Here is a 25950-nt window from a genome sequence, read left to right as displayed (position 1 = left end):
GGAGATTCTGGAAGACAACTAAGCAGTGTGAGTGCACCCTCCAACCAGTCCATCACGTGTCCCCAGAGGGGCGTGCGCCCCACACTTTGGGAAACCCTTATCTAAAATATCCCCTTCTGATAGCTCATCTTCAGGAGGCAGAGAACTACCCCTGAGCAGCCCAACCACAACCCCTGCTGCTCTTCCTGCTTTGAATAAACTGGGAGAGGCGAAGGGGGCTGCCCCGGGGCGGGGGGGGTCTGTGAACTCGGACTGGAGCCAGAAAACCCACAAATGAGCTTTATTCTAAAACCAATAAATAAATAAATACAACAGCTGTCAAACTATTCCAGCAACGAACAGAATCCAATACAAGTCTGGCCTGAATCGGTGGAGGAGGTTTTATTTTGGGGGGAATCCAATCCTCCACTTAACCACGGCTACCCTCATGCCCAAGCAACCCTCCCTCAGCTGGTTGGACAGGGCAGTTTGGAACTGACCGGATCTACGGCCAGCCCGGGGTCAGCGCTCTCTGATCGGCACAGTGGGGTCTAGTTATGGCGGAAAACTATCAGAATAAATAGGATTTTAATTAAAAACATGAGCCGCCCCTCCACACCCACCCACAATTTCTCCTTGCTGGAGCTAAACAAGAGGCCAGTCTACAAACCCCGAAGCCTGGTCTCCCACTGGCAACACGCACGCTGTAGCCCGTGCCCGTTCCCAAGCACCCTTGTTTGTTTTGATGGAGCAGCAGGCGTCTCCGAAGGAAGGGAGAGATGCCCCATCAGGGGATGGGGGCCCCAGCACGCCGGGTGGGAGGGGCCCTGTGTTGCCGTCCGTCACACTGACTCCAGGGCTGGGTGTTGGAGCGAGCGGGGCGGGGCTGGCGGGCCCAGGTCCTGGGAGCCGAGGGATTTCTCGGCCAGCAGCAGATGAAACGGCTTAGGAGCCTCCATCTCCTCCTCCTCCTCTCCCCCGCTGGAGAAGTCCTGCTTCACAATGCGGTTGTTCAGCCTGCTGAACCTCCGGGCCTTGACGCTGGAAGAAAGAGGTGAAATCCAACCGGACGGCCCTCTGCGTCCGTTCCCTCTGTGGGCTCGTCACCGTCCGTCCCATGGGCAGCTGGCAAATGACCGCCCGGGCTGATCAATTGCCTTGAGCCCAGAGGTTGATAAACTCTTCCCATATAGCCCTGGCTAGTGCAGGATGGGACAGCCACGCGCCTCGGACAGGCAGCAGGTGTAATTCACTGGGTAATAAAGGGCAGTTGTGGTTGGGGGCCAGGACTCCTGGGTTCTATTCCCAGCTCTGGGAAGGGAGTGGGGTTTAATACTGGGAGACAGGACTCCTGGGTTCTAATCCCACCTATGGGGTGGGTGACATGGGGGAGGTTGGGAGTCAGGACTCCTGGGTTCTATTCCCAGCTCTGGGAAGGGAGTGGGGTTTAATGCTGGGAGACAGGACTCCTGGGTTCTATCGCCAGCTCTAGGAGGGGAGCGGGGTCTGGCTAGAGCGGGGGGCTGGGAGTCCCCACCAGTTGGGAGGGGATTATAGTACTTATCTACGTCCCACTAAGGCTCAGTTGGTGCTACGGAATCCAATCCTGCTCCCTTCTAACCATTTTAGGCTCTCTGCTCATCAACGTCTCCTTGGGGACTGGGGATGGAATCGGAAGCTTTTCACTTCTAGGTCCCTGGTGTGAACCCACCAGGCTGGATCTCACTCTATTGGCTCCTATGTGTAATGAGTTAGGGGGATCTCAGCTTCTAGTGGACAACTGTCCATGTGGCAAAATCTGCTCCCCTGGGAGCCCCTGAGGTGACCCGTGTGGCAGGACTAAGGCAGACTTTAGGGACAATGGGGTCCACAGGAAGGTCCCTGGACTGGGACTCGGGTAACCTGGGTTCTAAGCTTGGCTCTGCCATTGGCTTGCTGGGTGACTGGAGGCAAGTCACTGCCCCTCCCTGAGACGCTGTCTCCCCTCCCATTGCTGTCTGTTCAGGCTGCAAACTCTTCAGGGCAGGGGATGTCTAACTCTGCGAAGCGCCCTGCGTGACGGGACCCCAGTCTTGGTCAGTGTGTGCCTGGGCAGCACATGGTGCGAGGGGCCCTGATCTCGGTCACTGTGTGTCTGGGCAGCGCCTAGCACGACGGGGCCCCGATCTCAGTCGCTGTGTGTCTGGGCAGCACCCGGCGCAAGGGGCCCTGATCTCAGTCGCTGTGTGTCTGGGCAGCGCCCGGCGCGACGGGGCCCTGATCTTGGTCACTGTGTGTCTGGGCAGCGCCCGGCCCGAAGGGCCCTGATCTCGGTTGAGGCCTATAGATGCTGGTGTAATAAAAAAAGCAGCTGCAACATTGAGCCGGAACAGCACGTGGTGGAAATTGGCACCTTCCCCGGAAGATCTCCCCCCACACCAGACTGACTCCCACGGCTCTGATGGGGTTCTCCGAATGCCGGCCTTACCAGTACGGCCTCCTTTCCTGCTTCGTCATGGTGCGCCACAGCTGTGCCAGCTCCCTGGTGGCTGCGGTGGACGCCATCCCCGGGCAGGCACTGAGGGGAGAGAGCACCAGGAACTCAGAGTTCTCCCAGAACAGGCGTGAAGCAGCACACGTCTGCCTGGCCTACCAGAGCCGGTTGCCGAGGCAATGCCCAGCAGCTGTATACACATTCCACCCACCTTGCCTTCTCCATGGACACAGAATTTAACAAACATCCAGGGGAGTGAAACCCAAACACCTGCTCTCTCCAGCTGGTTGCTATGGACCACGGCTGCGTGCCGAGCTCTGGCAGGTCAGTCCCGCCACATGGGCAGTAAAAAATCCAGCCTGGGATTGTGCCAAGGGGAAAGGAGTGGCTGAAAGGGCATTGGCGTGCAGCTTCCGTCATAGACGGTAAGGCCTGAAGGGACCGTTCTGACCATCTGGTCTCCAGAGACCCCACCCAGCGATTTGCGCTCTGAGTTGGCTCAGGTTAGAGCAGATCTTTTAGAACAATGTCCCACCTGATGTAAAGACTCCGAGTGTGAACCTCCCCCGACCCTGGGCCGGTTGTTCCGGCGGTTAATTCTGAATTTCTCTCACTTCAGCTCCTATCTGTCAGATCTCGCTCTGCCTTTGTCCACTGGGTTGAGGAGCCCCTGGCTCGTAGCCATCTCCTCCCCACAGAGGGGCTGACAGACCGGGATCAAGGTCAATGGGGTAAATGAAACCGATTGAGCTCCTCTCGCCCTGAGGCAGGTTTCTCAAACCGTGGGTCATTCCCGCAGCTCTTTGCTCAACCCTCCCCAATCCGCCAGCATCCTGTTGGAAGTGGGAACGCCAGAACTGGCCCCAGCATCCCTGTAACGGTCGCCCTGCTGTATACAGAGGTAACTGCCCGCCGCTCGTTTCTATATTCCCCTGCTTCTATAGCCAAGGACTGCGTTAGCTGCTGCATCGCACTAATACTCTGTGGTCTGTCTGTCTCCATCAGGTGTCTCCGGTCTGATACTTGGAGTGTCAGCTCTTTGGGGCAGGGACTGTCTTTGTGTTCTGTGCTTGTACAGCACCTGGCACAAGGGCCTGGTCTGTCACTCGGGTGCCGAGGTGCTACGGTAACACACCTAATAGCAATAAACAATGCACAGCGCCGGGCATAATGGGGTTCTGGTCCATGACTGGGGGCCCCTAGGTGTGACCGTAATAGAAGTAATAAGTAGCCATAAGAATCCGTAGCTTACCTTCCCTGAGTCCTATTGAAGCCAATGAAACCTAGAGCACACGCTTAAAATTAATGCTGAGGCTCGAGCGCTTTGTAGCGCCTGGACACACGGCCAGCTGGGTCAAGCGCCTCTCTCCAGCCCGTGACACAGCGCCCCCTCCTGCTTACCGGATGTACTGCTTGCGGTTCAGCCGGCAGAACATGATGAAACCATTGACACATTTCTTCTTCAGCTGCAAGGGGGACCGGGACTTGCTGGAGGCCTCCGGCTGCCGCCCGCCTTCCCCCTTCTTCCTCTTCCGGCCGGCAGCAGGCGGCGGCTTCGTCCGCTTGTAAGGGATCCAGGTGCTGTCGCTGTTCTCGTCGCTGGAGGACACAGAGCGAGCCGGTCCGGGGCTGGAACCCTGGCGGGCGGAGAGAGGGATGTGTGGGGGGCAAACACCCAGGCAGGCCCCTGAGATTGGGACGCTGGGGAAAGGAAGGGACATGAGGCCCACTGGGGGATGCGTGCCGAAATCTCCTAAGCCACTTTGGAAGCCTCAGCCTTGGAGTGGAAGGGAGAGAACACCCCAGCGGGCTCCGCTTCCACCCAGCTCAGAGGCTCGGTATCTCATCCAGTCCTTATACAACCACTATGTCCTTTCCCATTGTTACCCTAAGATTGCAAGACTTCAACCCCTACCCCCCAAAACCCATCTTCTCCCCGCTTTCACAGTCTACAGGACAGCGCCATGGCCCCGGCTTCCTTCCCCCCCACCCCTACCCCATCTTCTCACCTCCTGGAGGAGCTGCCCGCTCCACACCCCCATGAACTCCGTCACTCCCGAGCTGGGGCTGGAGTCGGTTTTACTCGCCTCGCTGTAGGAGAGGTAGCAATGGTCCAGCGAGAAGGCGGACTGGAAGAGATTGCGGGAGTTCAGCGGAGTGTCCGGAAGCGTCTGACGTGGGTCGCGGTGTGAAGGACAGGGGGGCGGGGGGGGGTGTTGGGGAGAAGAACCCGGCAAATGAAAAGTTAAGGCTGAAATGTTCAGAAGGCATCTGGGAGCCTGATTCCCATTACAACGCCCGGGCTGTCCACAGGCGCGTGGGAAAAGCTCGGCCTGCGTCCATAAGCCTTGACTGGCCTGTCTAATCCTCCCAGGCCTGGGCTGTTCAATCTTCAGCGAGGAATGCAGCAGGTTTCACCCGCCCCGCCCCGGACGCATCCCATTCTACGGGCAAGGCCTTCTCTAATGCTTCCCTGCAGCCTCCGCTCACAGGGCTGGATTGCAACCCCCTTGGGGCAGCAAGTCTGGTTTTAGTATGGGTACGGAGAGTGCCCAGCACTACGGGCCCCCAGTGCAAATAACAAAGGGGGATGAGACCCTCGCGGCTCCAGACCCCAGCGGCAGGGCAAAGCTCCCCGCAATCACCTCCATCAGCCCACCCCATGGAGGGGACTCACACGACTCATCTGACCCTGGGCCTCTCTCGCTACGGCTGCCCCCACGGAGGCCTGATTAACGCCAGCAGCGATGGTGGTGATGGGAATAGCGCCCGTCACAAAGGCCGCCCACATCCAGCCCGCAAGAGCAACCTAGTGGACAGAGCAGTGGACAGGGGCTCGGGAGAGCTGGGCTCTATTTCCGGCCCTGCTGGGTGACCTGGGGCAAGTCATTTCCCCGCTCTGTGCCTCGGTTTCCCCATCTGGAACACAGGGATAATGGCTCCGGCCCTCCTTTGTGCAGCACTTTGAGAGCTACTGATGCGAAGGGCCGTTATTATTATCATCCACATCCGAGCCTGACTTTGTAGCACCAGAGGAGGCTGTATGACAATATGCAGCCGGGAGGCGGGTTCTGCCTGCTAACAAGGAGAGGGAGAGGGACCGACAGGGGACTCAGGAAGGGGCTCCCCCCTGCCTACCTTTCTCAGCAGGGACCCAGCCAGGCTGTCAGAGGAACCAGCCGAGTCTGGGCTCAGACATACATCCTCAAACAAACCTGCCGGAGAACAAGACACACCCCTTCAAAACAAGTAACATCAGAGCAGACCTCTCATGGCCTTCCCCTGGCAAGGACCGGGAAAAGAGGGGAGCCCCCCCCCGCCAAAGGCCACGCTGCAGGGTAGCAATGGAGTCAATGATTTCCTCTTGCCACATGCCCCTCTCAGCACGCACACCAGTCGGTCGCTAAGGGTCTGTCTACACAGCAAGTGGAGGTGGGAACACAGCACGTACAGACGTCCCCAGGGCTAGCTCTGAACTCGCAGGTGCCAATAAAGGCAGCCGTGAAGCCGTGCCCGGGAGGCTGGGTATGTACTTGAGTGACTAGCCTGTGCTGCCGTGGGCTTCCTGGCTATCGCCGTCCGAGCCAGCCAGAGCAAAGCTAGCGCAGGGATGTCTGCAGGGGCTGCAGCCCGTCCCATAACTGCACTGCAGATAGACCCTCTGTAGCTCATTAGCCTAGGGTGTGTGAGGGCCAGGGTTCAAATCTTGGTGGAGGATGGGACAATGATGGGGGGGGGGGAGAGGGAAATCTCCGGCCCAGGTCAGACTGGATGATAAGAAGGGTCCTTCTCCCCTTGCCACCGTCTCCAGGATCCCACACGACCCACCGCAGAGAGGATCAGACATTCGGGTTGGAAGCTGCCACGACCTGCCATTGGGGCTGAATCTCTCTTTCTGACCCAGCCCAGGGAACAACGAGAACCAAAGCAAGGAAGGAGCCAGGAGCCAAAATCCGAACCAACTAGCTGATCAGTCTGGAGTTTGGGACCTGACTTCCAGCATCTCGGGTGCTGCCCAGCTCTGCAGGGATGCCCGGCTTGAGAGACAACAAAAGGCCAGTTAAGTTCATGGAGAAGAATTTCAGTCAGTCTCCGATAAAACCACCCCAGCTCCAGCAGCAGAGCCCGCTGCACAGAACAGCCTGGGTGCTCGGTGCAGCGTTCCCGGGGCTCAGGGGATAAGGCAGCAGCATCTCTCTAGAGCAGTGGCTCTCAAACTTACCAGTTCAGGCCCCCGTTCTTTGTATCGATAGTCGTTTACACGTCCCCCACCCCCACACAACTACATATGCCGTCACCCAGGTCCGAAGGCAGAGGGGAGAGCAGTGGCTGCTGGCCAAGCTCCCAGCTCTGAAGGCAGAGCGGAGAGCAGCGGCTGCTGGCTGGGCGCCCAGCTCTGAAGGCAGAGCAGAGAGCAGTGGCTGCTGGCCAAGCTCCCAGCTCTGAAGGCAGAGCAGAGAGCAGCGGCTGCTGGCCAGGCGCCCAGCTCTGAAGGCAGAGCGGAGAGCAGCGGCTGCTGGCTGGGCACCCAGCTCTCAAGGCAGAGCGGAGAGCAGCGGCTGCTGGCTGGGCGCCCAGCTCTGAAGGCAGAGGAGAGAGCAGTGGCTGCTGGACAAGCACCCAGCTCTGAAGGCAGAGCAGAGAGCAGCGGCTGCTGGCTGGGCACCCAGCTCTCAAGGCAGAGCGGAGAGCAGCGGCTGCTGGCTGGGCGCCCAGCTCTGAAGGCAGAGGGGAGAGCAGTGGCTGCTGGACAAGCTCCCAGCTCTGAAGGCAGAGCAGAGAGCAGCGGCTGCTGGATGAGTGCCCAGCTCTGAAGGCAGAGCGGAGAGCAGCGGCTGCTGGCTGGGCGCCCAGCTCTGAAGGCAGAGCGGAGAGCAGCGGCTGCTGGCTGGGCGCCCAGCTCTGAAGGCAGAGGGGAGAGCAGCGGCTGCTGGCCAGGTACTAAGCACTGAAGGCAGCACCACGCCAGCAGCAGCACAGAAGTAAGGGTGGCAATGTGAAAAGTGATATTTGTCAATATCACTTTCCACAGCAGACTTAGCGCCCCATTGCCACCCTTACTTCTGTTCCGCTGCTGCCACCCTGGGGCTGCAGGTGAGGGATTTGGTGGAGGGAAAGGAGAGAGCCTGGGCGGCAGGGCTCCAGCCGTCACCTTTATCCCCACCTCCGCAGTGTGCACGGCCCTTCTGCACAAGCCCCAGCCACCCAGGGCCGACAGCCAGAGCTCTTCCCCCTCGTCTCCCTTGACACATTCCCATGCCTCCCTTCGGAGGCCTGCCCCACAGTTTGAGAACCACTGCTCCAGGGGCGTGTTCCCACTGGACAGCTCAGTCTGGGACTTCCCTTGCACTGTAGCACTGTCCACTCCGGGCATAACTGCGCAGTAAGCGGGTGCACTGCAGATTCACACCCTAGCTTGCGACACTGCAACTCGCCACGTACACGTGGCCAACCAGCTCCTTCGGCTGAAATCGTACCGGGCCAAACCCTGCAGCCGAGCCTCTGCTGAAGCCTGTGGCAGCTGGAAGGACTGCGTACGGCATCTGACACAAGAGGACCCTGATCTCGCTTTTTGCACTTCTCAGGGAGAGCGTGACTGGCAGTGGGGGAATCCAGTCCCCCACGCGCTCCCCACTTGGCATCCCAACGACGCCCCCACACGCCGCAATGACAGCTGTCCTTTCTAAGGCATGCTGCATAGCTCTCACTCGCTCCCCACTTCTCTTCCATGCCATGGTTCGTCGCTCGCCCGCTGGGAATCACCACGGCACCGCAACCGATCCTGGCAAGCCCCTCAGACCCCTCCGGCCGCAAGGAGGGATGCGGACACCCCTTTACCTTGGGACAGCTCCTCCGTTCCCCCCTGCAGAACGTGCCCGGGAAGCAGCCGTCCAGGAGAGGAGAACAGTGAGGGGCTCAAGCCCAGATCCTTACTGGCCCAGCAAGCCCCGATTTGGCCTCCGCTCCCGGGAGAGCACAGGAGCAAGCTCCCTGCAAACCAAAACATAATTTACACAGAAATCTCACTGGCTACGTTTCCGCTACCCTCTGTCCCCATTCCCCACAATCTGCCAGGAGAACTTGGGCTGCGCCACAGCAGCACAGCTGGAGACTTCCAGGAAATAGACTAACTTGGACCACTAAGATGCTGCTGGATTTATTATTTAAAGGATGCTTGTTAACTTCCTCTACCACTTGTCATCTGGGACCTAAAATCTCTGCCCCCCCTGCCCCGCCCCGATAATCAGAGGTTATGTTCTCACTTATTTAGCCCCTTTAATACCTGATGCCCCGCATGACCTCTGCAGGTTCAGGGTTTTTTGGTTTGTTTTTTCCCCCAGGTTTTGCAAATAACGAACGTGGAATTTTGTTATGTGTTACTTCCATCTTGTGCATGTGTTTCCATTCATTGTGTTCCCTTGTGTGTTTGTATTTGATATAAAAACAAACAAGTTTAAAAACGACGCACGCAACGGATATGTCCACATCCCTTCTCCCAGCTGTCTGTAAATGAACACACTGTGCTGTTAGACGGGGGGGCCGTTCAGGTCTGAAAGTGCTGACGAGGGCTGTCTCCCAGAGCCTGGACACACAGATGCTTGGCGCCCAACACAACTGTCTTGGCGGGTGCTACTTAGCTACATGAAGAGCAGCAATCTGTTGCAGCCTAAGGGGCCTTTGCCCTCTCTGCACGCTATGGCCGTAGACTTCGGCAGTACTTACCATGGGAACTACACACAGGGGACTGGGTTGAGAGCCAAGGACCAACATCCAGCCCATCCTCCTCTTCCTCCCCGCAGGAATAATACTGCACCAGCTCCTGCCTGGAAGAGCAGTTTAGAGACGGCCTTGGATTGCAGCTCTGTCTCCCCTCTCCCAGAGCCCCCGACAGAACTGCTCGCAGCTCTGTGCTGCTGGCCGCAAGGGGCTGAACCAAACACGTGCTGCTTTAAGAGCAACTCCTAGTGTCCTAGGGCACTGCTGTGCAGTGGGGTAGGGCGTACCCCCGCTTCCTGGAGATTTTCAGCTGCAGCCTCCCGCCCAGGGAGGGTCGGAACTAGGGAGATCTGCTCTGGGCACTATGGCTGATCCTCTTTGAGAAGTGCCGGCTGGGTGCAGGAGTCTCCTTCTGGCTGTCGGCAGGCTATATCCGAGCCAGCAGGCAGGCGGCAGAGAACCCAACTGTACGTGAGACCCAGCCTCGCCTTCTGCCAGGTACGGCCGCGGGAGCCTTCTCCTTTGCCAAGCATGCTGGGGATGCTGTAGGAAGTGGGGCAGCATAAGGCTATTCCAGTTTAAGTCTCTCCCAGCAGGGGGCACTGTGGGGAGCAGGGGAAGACCACTGGCTGGGGGCGGAGCTCCCAGCTACTCCAGTCCCAGCCTCCCGCAGCAGGGGGCACTGTGGGGAGCGGGTGCCAGCTGTGGAGGGCACCCCCAGCAGTAATCCGGAGTCTGGGTTTGAAAATGCTGCACGCTGGCTGGATAGCGGCTCCAGGTGCAAATTGGCAAAGCCGCACTGAAGTCACCAGAGCCACAAGTTTCCATGGTCAAGCTCCCCCACCAGCTCTTACCCCAGCAGAGCAAGGTCCGGCCCGTCATACCGATGCTGCTCCCGGTAACTCAGCTGAGCCTCGCAGGTAGAGCAGACGTCATCCTCCTCCTGGCTCCCATCTCGGTCACACCCTACGCAAACACACATGCACACTTTGTTCCTGCTCCACCAGATGCTCCACCAGATGCAGCAGTGGAGACTCAAGATTACAACGGATCCAGCCCTGGTGATGGACGCTACGGCCATGGCTTTTTATAGGAATGGGGCCAGATGCTCCATGGGTGGAAATGGGCAGTGGGGAAACATCAACTCACACCAACTGGGGATCTGGTGCATCATCTCTGCTAACAAGGGCCTGGATTTCACCTGCACCCTGTATTGCCACGGACCCCTGTGCACGGTGAGGGCTGACGCTCCCCAGAGCCCCGTGCATGTTGAACGTGGCAGGGGTGAGACGCTCCCTTGACCCGAGCAATGGGCGAGCTCCCATCAGCTCCCATCTCATACCCACTCCCGCAGGAGGCGCCCGGCAAAGGACGGAGAGGGACCGCACCGGCTGCACAGCCAGGAACGCCGCCTTCTGTGAGCTGGCGAGCCCCCAGTGCCCGGTCCCTTCGGCTGAACTGGAATGGAAGCTGCTTCGTGCCAGGAGAAAGCACGGCCCCTTCGCCTGCCGTGTGCAGATCTGCCTCCGTGCGCTGCCCAGGCTGCCAGGGCGATTCCACCAGGCTCAGGCTCCGACGCGTCTCCTTGTTCACCCCCCGCCACTCTGTGAAGGCAAAGGGCACAGTAATCTAGACGGGGCCATGTCTCTGCTTTCCCGGCCACTCGCCTAGGACACGGGGCCAGATGAGCCCCGAGCTGCATCGCCACACGGTACAACTCCGGCATGAGGGACATTTCACCTGCCCTGGACACCCGTCAGCTCCAAGCTCAGCTTGTGAGCACCTCCCTTCCCCAAGAGCGCCACGGTAACGCCGCCCCAGGCTTCCCAGACATCAGCTCAGCAAGCGTCACAGATTACCGGGAGCAAGGGAAACGCTAACAGGCCAGCTGGAAAAACTGACAGAGAGAGATTAAGGGACATGCCCACAGTCACAGAGCAAGTTAGTGGCAGAACTTGGACCAGAACTCAAGGGTCCTGCCTTCCACTACCCTGCTCTAACCACTAGACCCCACTCCCCTCCCAGAGCTTCGGGGAGAACCCCAGAGCCCTGGTCCCAGCCCCCCCGGCTCTAACCACTAGACCCCACTCTCCTCCCAGAGCTGGGAGAGAACCCCAGAGCCCTGGTCCCAGCCCCCTTGCTCTAACCACTAGACCCCACTCCCCTCCTAGAGCTTGGGGGGTGGCAGGGTCCTGGCTCCCAGCCCCCTGCTCTAACCACTAGACCCCACTCTCCTCCCAGAGCTGGGGAGAGAACCCCGGAGTCCGGCCTCCCAGCCCTCCCCCTACTCTAAGCCACACTAATTATTTCCCTACATCAGCCCTTTGCTGGGCCAAGAACCCAGGTACACCATTCCACGGCAAGAAACCCAGGAGGTGAGCTGGGATCTTGACCCTTATGGGGGTGACACATGCACGGGACGGGGGGAAGGATGGGGCAGGATGAGAGGGAGAGTTTTGCATAACTGTAGTAGCAGCCCTGGCTAGCCATGCTCACCGGCTGATGCTCTGGAGGTAACCTCAGATCTATGACACCGAGTCTGTGTCTACAATGCAGCTGGGGGGTGTTCTTCCCACCTCACGCAGACGTACATGTGCATGCTCTGCTCGAGCCAGCGTGCTAAAAAACAGCCATCTGGCTACCGGGGCACAGGCATGGGCTAGCTGCCTGAGGACCACCTGGTCCAAGATCCTAGGGGAGCACACCGGCTTGAGCAGAGCTAGCACGTGTGTCATGGAATCAGAGAAATGGCCAGCTGAGAGCTCTTCGAGCCCAGCCCTGAGGCCAGACCAAGCAAACCTAGATCAGTCCTGACAGGGGTTTGTCCAGCCTCTTCTTAAAATCCTCTCTGGATGGGGATCCCACAGCCTCCCTGGGGAGCCTGTTCCAGAACTGAACTCCCCTGAGAGCTGGAAAGTTTCTCCTCATCTCTCCCCTAAATCTCCCTCGCTGCAGATTAAGCCCATTGCTTCTTGTCCAACCTTCAGTGGACACGGAGAACAATCGATCCCCATCCTCTTTATACCAGCCCTTAATGAATTTTACAACTGTTCTCAGGGCCCCACTCAGGCTTCTTTTCTCAAGACTAAACATGCCCAGTGTTTTTTAACCTTTTCTCCTAGGTCAGGTTTTCTAAACCTTGGATCGTTTTAGTATCTCTCCTCTGGACTCTCTCCAATCTGTCCACATCTTTCCTACCCTGCGGCCCCCAGAACTGGACCCAGTGCTCCAGCTGAGGCCTCACAGTGCCTGGCGGAGCAGGACAGTTACCTCCTGTTAATGGATCAGCCTGGTTAGCCGCCAGACCACATCACTGACTCAGATTCCACTGGTGAGTCATTATGACCCCGGATCCTTTCCCACAGTACGACCACCTAGCCAGTTCGTCCCCGTGTGGTAGCTGTGCGCTTCCTAAGTGCAGCACTTTGCACTGGTTTTTATTGAATCTCATCTTGTCGCATTCCGACCGATTCTCTAATTTGTCAAGGTCGTTTTGAATTCTGATCCTGTTCCCCAAAGTGCTTGCGACCCCCCCCTCCCCTGCCAGCTTGGTGTCATCCGCAAATGTTACAAGCATCCTCCCCTCTCCGTTACCCAAGTCCATAATGAAAATACTGAATAGCAGCGTATTGTGTGCATCTACCCAGGCTGCGAATGACGCCTTCCCAGCTGCAGTGCGGATGTACCCGAGTGCTGTAGGGCCTTCCTAGGGGGAAATGGCGAGTGACTTTCCAGCTGCGGGTCCGGTGCTCTGCCCTGCCAAAGGCAAGGGCTCAGGATGTTCAAAATGAAGTCAAAAGCCAGGGTTGGCCAAAGCAAAGCAAAGACGGGGGATCCAGCCACTGGGGAAGAGCTGCTCCTCCTAAGAAATATCCCCTTCTTTCCCTTGGCTGTCCCAGTGCAGCAGAGATGGGCCTGTCCCACAGGAAAGAGGGGGAAGGAGAGATTGCTCTGCAGAGCGAGGCTAGGGGGAATGGCTGCTACCGCTTCTGTCCCAACCTGATCTGTGGGATCGCTTTCCTTTGCGGGGTTTCTTGCCAACGTTCAGGAGCTTGGCTCTCCTCCTTCGCGGGGTGATGGGCGGAGTGCCGTCTCCGCACCCTCGCTGACAGGCGGACACCTCCGCACATCTGGATGCGCCCGCTCCAAATTCTGCAGGATGAGGGGAGAGCAGAGCAGGTCAGAACTCCCCCAATCCAGCAACCACTTCAGCTCACCAGGAGCCCGGGGCGAAAAGGGAGAGAGAAAAAACGCAGCTTCCGACGATCACTCAGCTTGTGTAGATGTACGTTAGCCCTGCTCAAGCTAATGCAGTGGCTCTCAACCTTTCCAGCCTCCTGTCCCGCTTTCAGGAGTCTGATTTGTCTGGCATATCCCCAAGTTTCATCTCACTTAAAAACAACTTGCTTACGAAATCAGACATCAGAATACAAGTGTCCCAGCCACACTGTTACTGAACAATTGCCGACACTGTATTTACTTTTCAGTGTTTCTCAAACTGGGATCAACTCCTCCCCCTCCCTTCCAGCGCCTCCTGCATGCCAGGGAACAGCTGTTCTGCAGGAGGCGCTGGGAGGGAGGGGGAGGCAGAGGAGCGGGGATGGGGCACGCTCAGGGGAGGGGGGCAGAAGAGGTGGGGAAGAGGTGGAGCGGGGGCGGGAAGAGGTGGGGTGGGGACCTTGAGGGAAGGGATGGAGTGGGGGCGGGGCCTGGGGCTGAGCAGGGGGGGCCTTGGGAGTCCGCGAAAACCTTTCCAATGAAAATGGGTGTCCTTAGGTTGCTAAAGCTTGAGAACGGCTGGTGTACAGTATATAGAGCAATACAAACAAGTCATCGTCTGTATAAAATTGTAGTTGGTACTGGCTTTGCTAGCGCTTTTTATGTAGCCTGTTGTAAAACGAGGCAAATAGCTAGATAAGTTGATATACCACCTGGAAGACCTCTGCGTGCCCCCAGGGGTACGTGTGCCCCTGGGTGAGAACCACTGAGCTACTGCACTAAAAGCAGCCGTATGGCTGTGACGGCACGGCACAGGTTGCCACCCGAGTACAGACCTTGAGAGAGAGCGGACGGGGCTGTACTTGGAGTGGCCAGCCCATCCCAGCACCCACGATGCCGCAGCCACACTGCTTTTTTCGGCATGCTAGCTGGAGCGGTGCTAGCGCATACGTCTCTCTGAGCTGGGAAAAACACCTTCCAATGAAACCAGAGTCAAAGGAGCCTGTCACAGGCACAGTGCCCATGGAGAGCGGGTCTGGGAGACAGAACCGATCCCTTCTGGGGCAGCTGGCTCCCACGGGCAGCATCGCCACAAAAGGCCAAGGACTGAAAGGGTCACAGAGACCCCCGCTGCCCCCCAGGTTAAGGTCAAGAGGGGTGGGGGTGGGGGCTTGAGCAGGAGCCTCGGCTGGTTCTGCAGGCTCTGGTTTCCAGGAAATTAAAATACAGAATGAAAGTGTCAGCTATTTGGGGCCGGGGCTGGTTTTATTCTGTGCTTCTACAGCACCGACTGCAATGAGGCCCTGTTCTCTGTGGAGCCTACGGGCTACGATCATACAAATAATAATACATTTGGAGGGCCAAACCCACAGGGAACGATTTAACAGCCAGCGTGACTGGAGACACGTGCCCCCGCGGAACCCACTGCTCCCCGCAGGTACGCGCATCATCCCACAGCACTCAGTAAGCAGAACGACCAGCCCCTTGGCTAGAGCGAGATACCCACAGGGCCGGAGCAGCTCTGCTTGCACAGCCTGGCGGAAGCAAGGGTGGGAGAGGCAACCCGGCAACCAAATCAGAAGACTCTGAAAATAAAAATGCCTCTGACTGAATTGCTGGGACACAGATCGCCTGGCCCAATCCTGCACTGGATTCCAGGACACTGGACTGAATAGGACCCTCCTGGGGCTTTTCCCAATCACGTCACTCTATGGCCAAGGCACGTGTGTGTCTGTGTGTTGGGGGAGAGTTGTTTGTTGAACTCTTCACGCAGCCCTAAAGGAAGCACCTGCGTAAACGCTCCAGAACTGAGCGGAGAGCCCCAGAAGCCAGAAGGACAGGGGACCAGAACGACTGCAGGCACAAGGAATTTGGAAGGACTGGCTCCCTGTCCAGGGGAATTCTTACCACCTTTCAATGGGCTTCTCAGAGCTCCAATTGGTTTGCGTTAAACACTCACAGAAAATATTGCATCTCCTACTCGGAAGCCCCCGGTTGCCCCTCTGGCTGAACAATGCACGTACGGCAGATCTCCTCTCTGGGTTATCCCACATCCCTGCTGCGACCCGTGTCCCTACACCGTCCCTTGGCTTCCCTCCACGCAGCAGCTCACATCCCTTTCTCCTCCCCGTCTCCCTTCACTGCCCACGATCCCTTACCTTCTTTCTCCCCACACCGGAGCAGGGTCCTGGCGGTGCTGATGCTCGCCTGCAGATGCTCAATGTAGCGGAGGACGCGCAACAGGATTTCCTTCTGTTTCAAAGGGAACACACGCTCAGGGAAAGGTTTTGTACTCGCAAGGAGTGTTGGTAGATGCAGCACCTGTGGCACAATTCTGTGGCAAGACATGAATTCTACCAACAAAACCCACAGCCACTAATGTCCCTGGCCCTCCACTGCCGGAGAATGGCTGGGAACCTTCTCCGATGCTTACTTGGTAATAATGAATTACACCTTCTAGTGTGCATGCGCACCTGCATAAGACACACCCATCTGCAAAACAAGACCATGAGGGGGGCTGGTTGGCTCACGGGATGGGACGTGGAGCCGTTTGCCTCTAGACTGCTCAGTTCCCACTCAACTCAATTCACTGGTGACCCAAACAAGCTGCCACGGGACGGCTGTTGTGTGGATTAAGTTGCTCTTCTGCCCAGTTCAATGAGGGTAAGTATCCACATCACCAAGGGTTGGTACGAGCTGGAAGGCTCAGCAGAGAAACCAAGGACTATTATCAAGCTCCCGTTTCGGCCTTAATGGTGGGTCCCCCCCCCCAGAACAGAACTGAGGCAGGTGAGCAAAGCGTGACTGTGAGGCAAAGCATTCCCTGCACATTTCTGTGCCGCATCTGTTGGGAGGATACAGAACGTCAGCCTCCAAGGCTGCAAATCCAACAGACCCATCCACAAAACGTTTGCTTTTTAAAAACCCCACAAGGACGACTTCAGTGAGGAAATTCTTCTCCTTGGTTTATTCTGGGATGGGGTTGGCAGCCTGCAAATAGGACCCAGAGTCTAAAGGCTCGTCTGCAGGGGAAATTCACGGGAATAGCAATTCCAGAATAGCTCCCGCCGTGGACATTGTATTCCGGAATAATTAGCGTGCTTCTGAAACAGAGTCATTATTCTGGAATAAGATCGCAGAAGATCGCCCAGCTGTTTGTTCCCTTCAAGAAGCCTAGAGGTTTAACAGCAGCAAGGCTCATAGCCTCTCTTCCTCCAATAGACTGAAGATCTCAGTCTTCCATCCCGCCTCACCTATGCGTTCCCTGTGTCACCTTATTTCTTTAACATGCTCCCTTGCTTCCCTCTGGAACGTTATACGTGGGGAAGCAGCCGTCGGGGCAGCAGCTCACTCCGGCCGGCAGTACCTTGGTAAGCTTTTTGTAGCTGGTGTGCAGAGGAACAGGCAGCATCTGAGCCAGCTCTCGGAGCGTGTTGGTGTAGTTACCACGTCTCTTTCTGTTCAGGGATAAAAGAAGGTCAAACAATCGCTTCCAAGTCCACTGGCAAAAAAGCCCTTTCTGGTAATGCTCCCTCCCCTCTGACGAACTGCAAAGGTCGCTCAGCTACATAGACGAGTGGCACAGACGTAGCTCTGGGATGTAGAAAGTGCAGACGAACGGCCTGCTCACACCAGCACATTTTCACACTCTGTAGTAACAGTTGCCCCAGCCCAGATCCTCAAAGGTATATAGAGTTAGGCCCCTACATATTTTTGTGGAACTGGTTCCGGGTACTATCATACAACTCCATCATGCATCCAGACGGGGCAGATATAAGCTTATGCAGGCAACTTTGACCGTGGCATTTCCTGACTGCTGAGCACTTGCTCCTTTCAGGCTTCACACAAAGTGGGTAGCCGTCAATAGAGGTCGCACAGGCAGTCGAACAAGCACTGGACTGGCACTCAGAAGTCCCGGGTTCTAGTCCTGGCTTGGCCACTGACCTGCTATGTGAACTTGCGCCAGTCCCGTCACTTCCCTATGCCTCAGTTTCCTCTCCTGTACAATGGGGATAATGAGACTGGCCTCCTTTGTAAAGCGCTCTGAGACCTACTGCCGGAAAGAGTCCCGTACACCCATACAGCTTATTCCCCTTCCCTCACAGGAATCAGCTCTACCGGTAGAAACACAGCTATACCGAAATCACTGTATTCACGCTAGGAGAGTCCCGATTTAGCTAGTCCAGCACAGTTCAAGCAGCACTTTTGTGTGGAGATGAGGCCCCATGGACTGGCCCTCTCGCTGGAACACGCGAGTTCTGGTGAGGACGCACAAGAAAGAATTGTATCCATCTAGCTCTCTCCTGGGCTATGCCTTAACTGTGAAAAGAGGTGAGTTTCTTCATGGAGTCCACTATCTTTGTAAACTCCTAGTGGAGACAAGGCACAGGGAATCTTTACCTTGATGTGGCTAGTTGAGATAAACCCTATATCCCCCACCTGAAGTTGACTTCAACTAGCTACCCCCAGGTAAAAACTACATGAGGTAGGAGTAGTTGATCACAATGGTCCCTTCTAAGCCTTGGGAATCCTTGAATCTGTGAATCTCCACTAGGAGTTTATAAAGAGATTCCTAGATTCCAAGGCCAGAAGGGACCACTGTGACCCACTACATAACACAGGCCAAAGAACGTCTCCAAAATAATTCCTAGAGCAGATCTTGCCAAAAAAACCAACATCCAATTGCCAGTTATGGAGAATCTACCACAGCCCTTGGTAAATTGTTCACATGATTAATTGTTCTGTTAAAAATTTAAACCTTATTTCCAGGATGAATGTGTCTAGCTTCAACTCCCAGCCATAGCTGTGTCTAGCTTCAACTCCCAGGATAGACCTTTGTCTGCTAGATTGAAGAGCCCATTATTAAATATTTGTTCACCACGTAGGTATTTATAGTCTCTAATCAAATCATCCCTTCACCTTCTCTTTGTTAAGCTAAACAGGCCGGAAACCTGCCTTATAGCGATAGACTCAAAGAGTTCAGCTTTTCTTCATTCTTGCAGCATGACCCCTCTCCAATTTATCCACATCCTTCTTGAACTGTGGGCACCAGCACTGGACATAATATTCCAGCAGCTGGTGCCAAATATAGAGGTAAAAATAATCTCTTTGCTCCTACTCGAGAGTCCCCTGTTTATACACCCCAGGATCGTATTAGCCCTTTTGGCCACAGCATCGCCCTGAGAGCTCATGTGCAGCTGATTATCCATCACAACGCCCAAAACTTTTTCAAAGTCACTGCTTCCCTGTGACTTTTGGGGTCCCCAAACACTTCCCAGGATAGAGCCCCACATCTTGTAAGTACGGGCTGCATTCTTTGTTCAAGTTAGACAGCTAACTTGATGGAAGAACACACTTCTTTTTGCTGTGACAACACGGCTGGGTTGGGTCTGCAGGGCCATCTGTAGTAAAAACCTATTTCCGCGACTAAATCTGCATTGCTTTGTCTATATTCAAAGTTCCACCTGCTTAACCAAAGGCGCAAGTTTTAATAGATTTTTGTTAAATCAGTTCAAAACCCTGTGTGGACACTCTACATTGGATTTAGTTTGATTCCTTACCAAGGTAAGAGAAATTGGTATAAGCCTGGTTATAACTGAATATAGAGCATCCACACAGGGTGCAACAGTGGTTGAAGCAGCTTTTTTGAAAGCAACTGAAAGTGCACTCAGTGCAACTATGAATATATTATTATTAATTATTTGTAGTACCACTGCATGCTGGAGCGGTACAAACACAGAAAAAGACAGTCCCTGCCCCAAGCCAAGGGTCAACAGATGGAGACAGACGGACGGGAAGTATAAGGAAACAAGACAATGCCGGTCAGCACAACGGGCAGTGGTCTCGGCTCACCAGCAGCACTTTCAGATAGGAATCACAGAGAGGAGTGTTTTGAGGCGGGTTTTGAAGGAGGCGGCTTTGCAGATGTTTACAGGGAGCTCCACCCAAGTGTGAAGGGCAGCAAAGGAGGAAGCACAAAGATGCTTGTTGGAAAGTTTCCCTAGTGGGTGACGGAGGCTGGCGCCATGGGCCCGTTGGAGGAGGGAGTTAACAACTCGATAGCAAAGAAGAGACGTTAGGTCAGGTGGGGATGGGCCATGAAGGGCATGGAAGGTGAAGGGATGCTATAATGCCCATCACTGTACTCGAGTCAGCTGACGGAAAGCAGGGGCCTTTTTTTTTAGGTTAGCCCCCTCCCCCCGGCACACTGATCCACTGATGATACATATTGACAATCTTGACTCCATCCTAACAACGCTTTGTCTCTAGGAATGATAGAGCTGCTCAGAGAAATCACACTGCACGTATCCCGTGAGGAGTGCGAAAGCTATTTTAACGCCACACAGCACAGTAACACAGCACTTTAGGACAGGAAGTGAAGAACCCCCCCCTGAACTTCGCTCCCAGTTGCCAAGGACAAAGCGGGTATAAAACGCTCTATTCTGGGACTGCTTTGCACCGGCATAAGTGACTTGGCGTGTCAAGAAGAGGTTTTGAATGGGGGCAGGGGACAAAGCCAGGGGAAATCTGGTCTCTGGCATGGAAGGATTAAGCCCTAACTGCCCTGCCCCACGTCCTCACCCGTCTCTGATGGTTCCCAGCTGGCAGCCGCTGCGCTCGGGACACGGCTCCCAAGGGCCAGCACGCCCGACCTGACCCCACATCTGCAATGGAGAACAAAGGGAAAAAGAAGGGGAACTCCAAACGCTCCCGGACCAGGAACGAGATGGGGAAACGGGGAGCCCACGCGTCATCCCCCCACCCCACTGGACAGAGGGTGGGATGAGGCGGGGGTGCAGTAAAGGGGGGTACGTCATCAGCTGCGAGAATCGGGGGCAGATACACAGGAGAGGGGAAGAGAACTGAGCCGAGTGCAGGGGTGGGGAAGATATGAGCAAGACCATCCTGCCAGGCTCAGGAACACAAAGGAGGGCGGCAAATATCACCTGCTCCTTTCGGGGAGAGGCAAATATTGCCCCCCATGCAATAGGGAGGGGGGCGGTAACGCTGACACCAACATGGAGGAGGGAGGCAGCTGTTACTAGACCCAGCGCTGAGGACGGGGAAGAGAGACAGGCCCAATCCCCTGCGATGGGGGGAGCTCTGAGAGGCAAATGGGGGGGAAGATCTCAGGGGAGTGGTAAGGGGGCCCAGCCTGGGCCACACGAGGGGACGCCAGGAGGGGGCTGGGGGCAGTCAAGAGGCTATGGGGGGGCTCCCTGAGGGGTTATGGGGGGCTCCCAGGAATGGGGGAGCCAAAGGCAATGGAGGGGGGGGCCCTGGGAGTGATGGGGGAGGAGGCAGCCTGGGGGGTGATGGGAGACCCCTGGGGGGGTGCCAGGGGCCATGGAGAAGGGGGGCTCCCTGGTGGGCTGATGGGGGGGAAGCTGTAGGCAGGTGGCCAGGCAAAGCCTCTTGGGGGTGACGGGGGAGGGGGACCCCGAGGCAAAGGCGGAAGGGGGGGCTCTCTGAGGGGGGGGCTCTGGGGCAGGGCGAGGACGGGGCTGCAAGGGGCTGACCCGCGTGCGAGGGGAGGGGGCAGGGTGGGCGTGACGGAGGAGGGGGACCCCGAGGCAAAGGCAGAAGGGGGGGCTCTCTGAGGGGGGGGCTCTGGGGCAGGGCGAGGAGGGGGCTGCCTGGGGCTGACGTGGGGGGGAGGGGGCAGTGGGGGGGTGACGGAGGAGGGGGACCCCGAGGCAAAGGCGGAAGGGGGGGGCTCTGGGGCAGGGCGAGGAGGGGGCTGCCTGGGGCTGACGTGGGGGGGAGGGGAGGGGGCAGAGGGGGGTGACGGGGGAGGGGGACCCCGAGGCGATGGCGGAAGGGGGGGCTCTCTGAGGGGGGGGCTCTGGGGCAGGGCGAGGAGGGGGCAGTGGGGGGGTGACGGGGGAGGGGGACCCCGAGGCGATGGCGGAAGGGGGGGCTCTCTGAGGGGGGGCTCTGGGGCAGGGCGAGGAGGGGGCTGCCTGGGGGTGACGGGGGAAGGGGGCGATGGGGGAGGGGGACCCCGAGGCGGATCGTAGGCTCCCCCCCCCCGCACCTTTCCCGGGCAGGCCGCGAGCTCCCGGGAGCGGGGCGAGGCGCGAGGACGAGCCGGGCCCGGGTTCCAAGGCGGGGGAGGGGCGAGCGGGAAGCGCGGAGGGGGCGGGGCCCGCGCGGACAGAGGGGGCGGGGCTAGTGCAGAGGGGGCGGGGCGTGGGTTAGTTAAAGGCTGGGGCTGGGGGTTGGGACAGAACCTGGGGGGCAGAAGAGGGGGTTTGGGTGAGACCTGGGTGGCAGGAGAGGGGGGCAGAGCCTGGGGGGCAGGAGAGGGGGATGGGGCAGAGCCTGGGGGGCAGAGGACGGGGCTGGGGTGAGGACTGGGTGACAGGAGATGGGGCTGGGGCAGAGGCTCAGAACAGGAGAGATGGGGCTGGGGGGCAGGAGAGGGAGTTGGAACAGAGTCTGGGGGGCAGGACAGGGGGTTGGGCTGGGGGGCAGAAGAGGGAGCTGGAGGTTGCATGAGGCAGGCATAGTTCTTCTCTTCCCCCCCCCCCCAAGGAGCCAAGAGGGGTTTTGGAAGAGTCCAGCTGCTCAGGGCAGTTCTGCTCCCCTTTCCTTCCTTGCAACGCCAGGCCTAGGGTGCGGGTTGAATAACCCCATGAGCTGCAGGAAAAGCAGCTGTGCAGGGTGGGAGGAGAATTTATGTGGGACTTTGGGGGGATGTAATTAATTGCTGGGCTGGGGGGACGATGACACAGAACTCATTCATTGGAATGTGGGGCTGTGGGGAGAAGCTGGAAGCTCCCTGCCATCAGGCAGCTGGCCCTGCAGTGGGGCCAGGCTGGCATCCCTCGCTGCGCTTCTGGGAGTTGGCAGCACCGGGGTCGGGAGGGGGGGTCCAGCGATGGGCTGGCAGGCCGGAGCACCACAATCTAGTCTTTGAAAAAAAAATTATTGGGGTTTTTTTTTTGGTCTCTGACTCCTGATTTTTGAAGTTGTAGGGCTGGTGGTAGCGTGAGTGAAGTAGGGGCCAAACCAAAACATCTGGGGAAAAATCAGTTCATGTTGCACTGAAACTGATTTTTGCCCCATCTTTGTCACTGAAATAAACAACAAAAGCCTCATTTTTGTTCAACCTGAAACTCATTTTTCAGGTTTTCATTTTGGGTGTCCTCCCCCCCACCCCTACTATTTGTAAGTTAGCTAAAATTTCTAAACGAAACACTTGCCAAACAAAAAGGTTTCCGTGTCATTTTAAAAAAAACATTTCATTTCAAACAGCCAAAATAAACCTTTATTATTCTCTCTGTATTGTTTGTTTTTCATCAAGCCCCCATGTGCGTTCAAACTGCGCTCAACTTGGTCCAGCCCCAACGCAGGCGCCTGGACTAGATTCCTTCCAGCCTGCCATTTCCCCGATTCTCTGCCTTGGACAGTCTGTGTTTGTGAGAGTTTTTTACCATTTCAGGGAGATCACTACAACATAAAGATTTAAAGCTCCTGTGAAACTAAACATTTCTGAAAGCTCAACCTGAACTATGGAGTCTCTGTGATACGGATATATCTAAAAGAGGGAGGCGGGAAAAGAGATTGCAGATTCCTTCTTTTATTCATCTCTGTGGCTGAGGTTGTGGGAAAACACCCAGCTGTGGGAGCCGTGGCTTATCTGGTTTGCAACCTTACGGTTGTTTTTCATGGGGAGGAAAATACATGCAGGAGTAAGTCCTGGCAGTGGGATATGTGGCACTTCAACCAATCCCCTGAACAGCCGCAAGCGTTTGGGATGTCCAGACCAGTGGTTCTCAAACGGGGGGTCCTGACCCAAAAGGGCATCACAAGACTACTGTGGGGGGCGTTGCAAGAATGGTGGCCTCTGGCTCTGAAGGCAGCGCTGCCACGAGCAGCAGCGCAGAAGTAAGAGTGGCATGGTATGGAGAGGGGGATCATCACAGCCTGAAATATTCTCAAAAAAAGTTTGAGAACCCCTATCCTTGACCTCCTTTCTGGGGGTGTTACATTACAAGCCAGATGTGCAGCAGCTGTCAATGGGGTCAGATCCCCAGCGGCAGTAAACAAGCATCGCTCCATCAAAATGGGATCATCTTTTCATTATGTGTTTGTACAGGGCCTAGCACAATGGGGCCTCGACCCCCAATCTGGCACCCCTAGGGGCTAGCGCAGTACAAACAGCAACCATAACACTTATCTTTAAACATCCTTTGGAAATGTCCCCCACTCCAGTGTATATTATTTTTATTAAGTACATATTTATTTAGTAACGGGAGGCATTAAGAACTCAATCATTGGAGGTTTTTCAGAACTGAAAAGAGCTGGCAGGAGGAAAGGAACAACGGCTGCCCGATACTGAGCTCATCCAGGCCGGTGTAAATCCGGATTAACTCCACTGAAGCCAGGGGGGCTACAAGCAGCATGAGGATCGGATCAGGACCCGGGCCCGAATCTCTGGTTCACCCCCACACCATGCACTTGCTCCCAAGCCCGTTCACTTACCCTGTGTACTCACGGCCTGAGTTTCCAGTTGACGCCGCTTAAATATTTTAGAGCTTATGAGGTTTAATGAGGCATCTTCTTGATAAAAGCGGCTAACAATGGCCTTGATCAGACAGAGATTGGAAAATTGTTCACCAGCCGTGCACCCAGATAAGACGGCTATGGGCTGCTTTGCCAGAGTAAACAGTTGGCTCTGTCTTGGAAAAAAAAAGCTATTTGCTGATTTTTCCTTTCTGCGGGATTCGTGCCATTCAAAGCCCTCCTTTCTGCCCGAGAAATAGGCACCGGTCTAATTGGTATTATAAAACCAGTTTAGTGAACTGGTGCAAACTCTTATGTCAAGTGATGGGACAGAAACTCTAACCAGCTGGATACCTTAGGCTCTTGCCTGGTTCTCCAGGGTATCATAGCACCTTACAATCTGTGGTGTGTTTCTCCTCACCAATACGCTTGTGAGGTAGGGTCCTGCTATTATCCCCCTTGCGCAGATGGGGAAACCGAGGCACAGACGGGCTAAGTGACTTACCCAGGAAATCTGCGGCATGGCAGGGAACTGACCCACGCTAGCACCCCGCACCCCCATCCTCCTGCTCTGGCGAGGCTAGTTTAGCTCAAGATGGGAGGTTGCATCGGATCAGCTAAACAGGTGGCTTCACGTGACAAAAAGGTGCATGCTTCTGGTGACTGCATAGTGGCTAACATGGCGTACCTTCCTAATGTGTAAGCATGAGTCAGCAAGTCCAGAAAAACCCCGTTCCCCTCATTACCCTGCTCTGCTAACACGAGTGTAAACGGTCACAGTTCAGGGCGACTGCACCTGTACTCCCCCTCCAGCAAGCGCATCCCCCACTCTAGACCCCCAGCTTCCCAGCCGTCACCTCTCCTGGACGGAGACCCGTGTTTCTCTCCCTCTTCACTACCTATTAATTTCATTTGGTGACCCCTAGTTCTTGTGTTATGAGAAGGAGTAAATAACACTTCCTTATTTCTTTTCTCCACACCAGTTATGATTTTATAGACCTCTATCATGTACCCCCCTTTAACGTCATTTAATTTGGTTTGTCCAGGAAGTTGCCCTAATGGTCCCAAACCCCACAAAGTGCGGGGTCCACATTAGGAAATTATCTCATGTTAATTTCCCCAGCGGTAAGATCCCCACTTTTTCTCCTAGGGTGGACTCACCCTTTGTGTGTGGATGCTTTCCATCGGTTTCAATCTGGTTTTCATCAGTTTTGCCTGGTAAGTGAAGTTGAGTCTACCCAGGGAAATTGTCCTGGTTTAATTTATGGTGTGACCTAGCTAAACCAGAGCACAAGGCAACGCGGAGGGCCTTATTTCAGTACAAGGCCCGGTCTACACTAGTTTGACCAGCCAAATGTTCCTTCTCTTGCATCCGTCCACATTTGATTTTGAGTCTTGCAGATAAAAGCAGCCCCAGCGTAGCTGGGAATCGAGCCCACCCTCCCGAGCCCTGGTTCAGCTGCAAGCTCAGCCGTCCTCCCCCTGGTGGGGAATTCTGGCCCCTCCCCAAATTGCAGCCAGATCTCCTCAGAGTCCAGCCCCTCCTGGAGGACAGCAGCCCTGGGAGATGGAGAAGTGACAAAGGGGAGGAAGCGATGGTGGAAACCATGCGGTGGTGGCAAGAATGCCCCATCGCCCCCGGTAACCCCCTGCCCCTAAAATCCATGCCTGGAGGGGAGGCTGTAGCCACACTTCCATGTGTGTCACATCTTTATTCGGGGGGTCACCTGCCCCAAGGACTTTGCTCCCCCATATGACCCTGATGAAGAGCATTTGAACCCTCTTGGATGCTACATCAATAGGAATCAAGGGGGAGGGGTAACGTCCTTCCCCCGCCCAGCCCAGCAGCCTCTCTGTCTGTTTCTCTTCAGCGCCATCAACAAACATCCCCTCCCCCTTTGTCCACCCAGTTCCTTCTCCCGCTGGAGAAAGCACCTGCCTTGATAGGCCTGGCTGCTTATCAAATTCAATCCTTGCAAACACCCGCTGTGGGAGGCTGCGGAGGACCGATCTGCACTGGGCTCTAACGGGCCAGGGACGGCTGGCTGCTG

The 25950-nt window shown here is 56.2% G+C and overlaps 1 protein-coding gene across 2 annotated transcripts; it reads right to left on the bottom strand.

Annotated features, from left to right (window-relative positions):
* Positions 1–272: 272 nt before the first annotated feature.
* MEIOSIN (meiosis initiator) lies at positions 273–21518 on the bottom strand. 2 transcript variants are annotated; one of them, XM_044989006.1, is made up of 14 exons: positions 21426–21518; positions 19970–20052; positions 16755–16845; positions 15547–15640; positions 13169–13321; positions 10558–10773; positions 10024–10135; positions 9176–9276; positions 8291–8443; positions 5591–5667; positions 4462–4581; positions 3854–4089; positions 2447–2536; positions 273–1020 (listed from the first exon to the last, which is right to left on the bottom strand). In XM_044989006.1, the coding sequence occupies exons 2-14, from the start codon at positions 20050–20052 to the stop codon at positions 822–824; spliced, it is 1725 nt and encodes a 574-aa protein (XP_044844941.1). In that variant the 5' UTR covers positions 21426–21518; the 3' UTR covers positions 273–821. The 2 variants fall into 2 exon arrangements, with proteins under 2 accessions (XP_044844941.1, XP_044844942.1); XM_044989007.1 differs by lacking the exon at positions 21426–21518 and adding an exon at positions 20335–20575.
* Between the last annotated feature and the right edge of the window lie 4432 nt (positions 21519–25950).

Source organism: Mauremys mutica, chromosome 15 (genome assembly GCF_020497125.1).
Source record: "Mauremys mutica isolate MM-2020 ecotype Southern chromosome 15, ASM2049712v1, whole genome shotgun sequence".
In the NCBI taxonomy this organism is placed as follows: Eukaryota; Metazoa; Chordata; order Testudines; family Geoemydidae; genus Mauremys; species Mauremys mutica.
The sequence above is the reverse complement of the archived record's forward strand: the minus strand, read 5'-3'. Positions and strand labels throughout refer to the sequence as shown.

Coding starts and splice junctions, on each gene's coding strand:
- MEIOSIN (XM_044989006.1), bottom strand. CDS start 20,052: ATGTGGGGTCAGGTCGGGCGTGCTGGCCCTTGGGAGCCGTGTCCCGAG. Junction 13,322..15,546: donor CCGGTGTGGGGAGAAAGAAG/GTAAGGGATCGT, acceptor CTCATCCTGCAG/AATTTGGAGCGGGCGCATCC. Junction 10,136..10,557: donor CGTTCCTGGCTGTGCAGCCG/GTGCGGTCCCTC, acceptor GTGTTTGCGTAG/GGTGTGACCGAGATGGGAGC.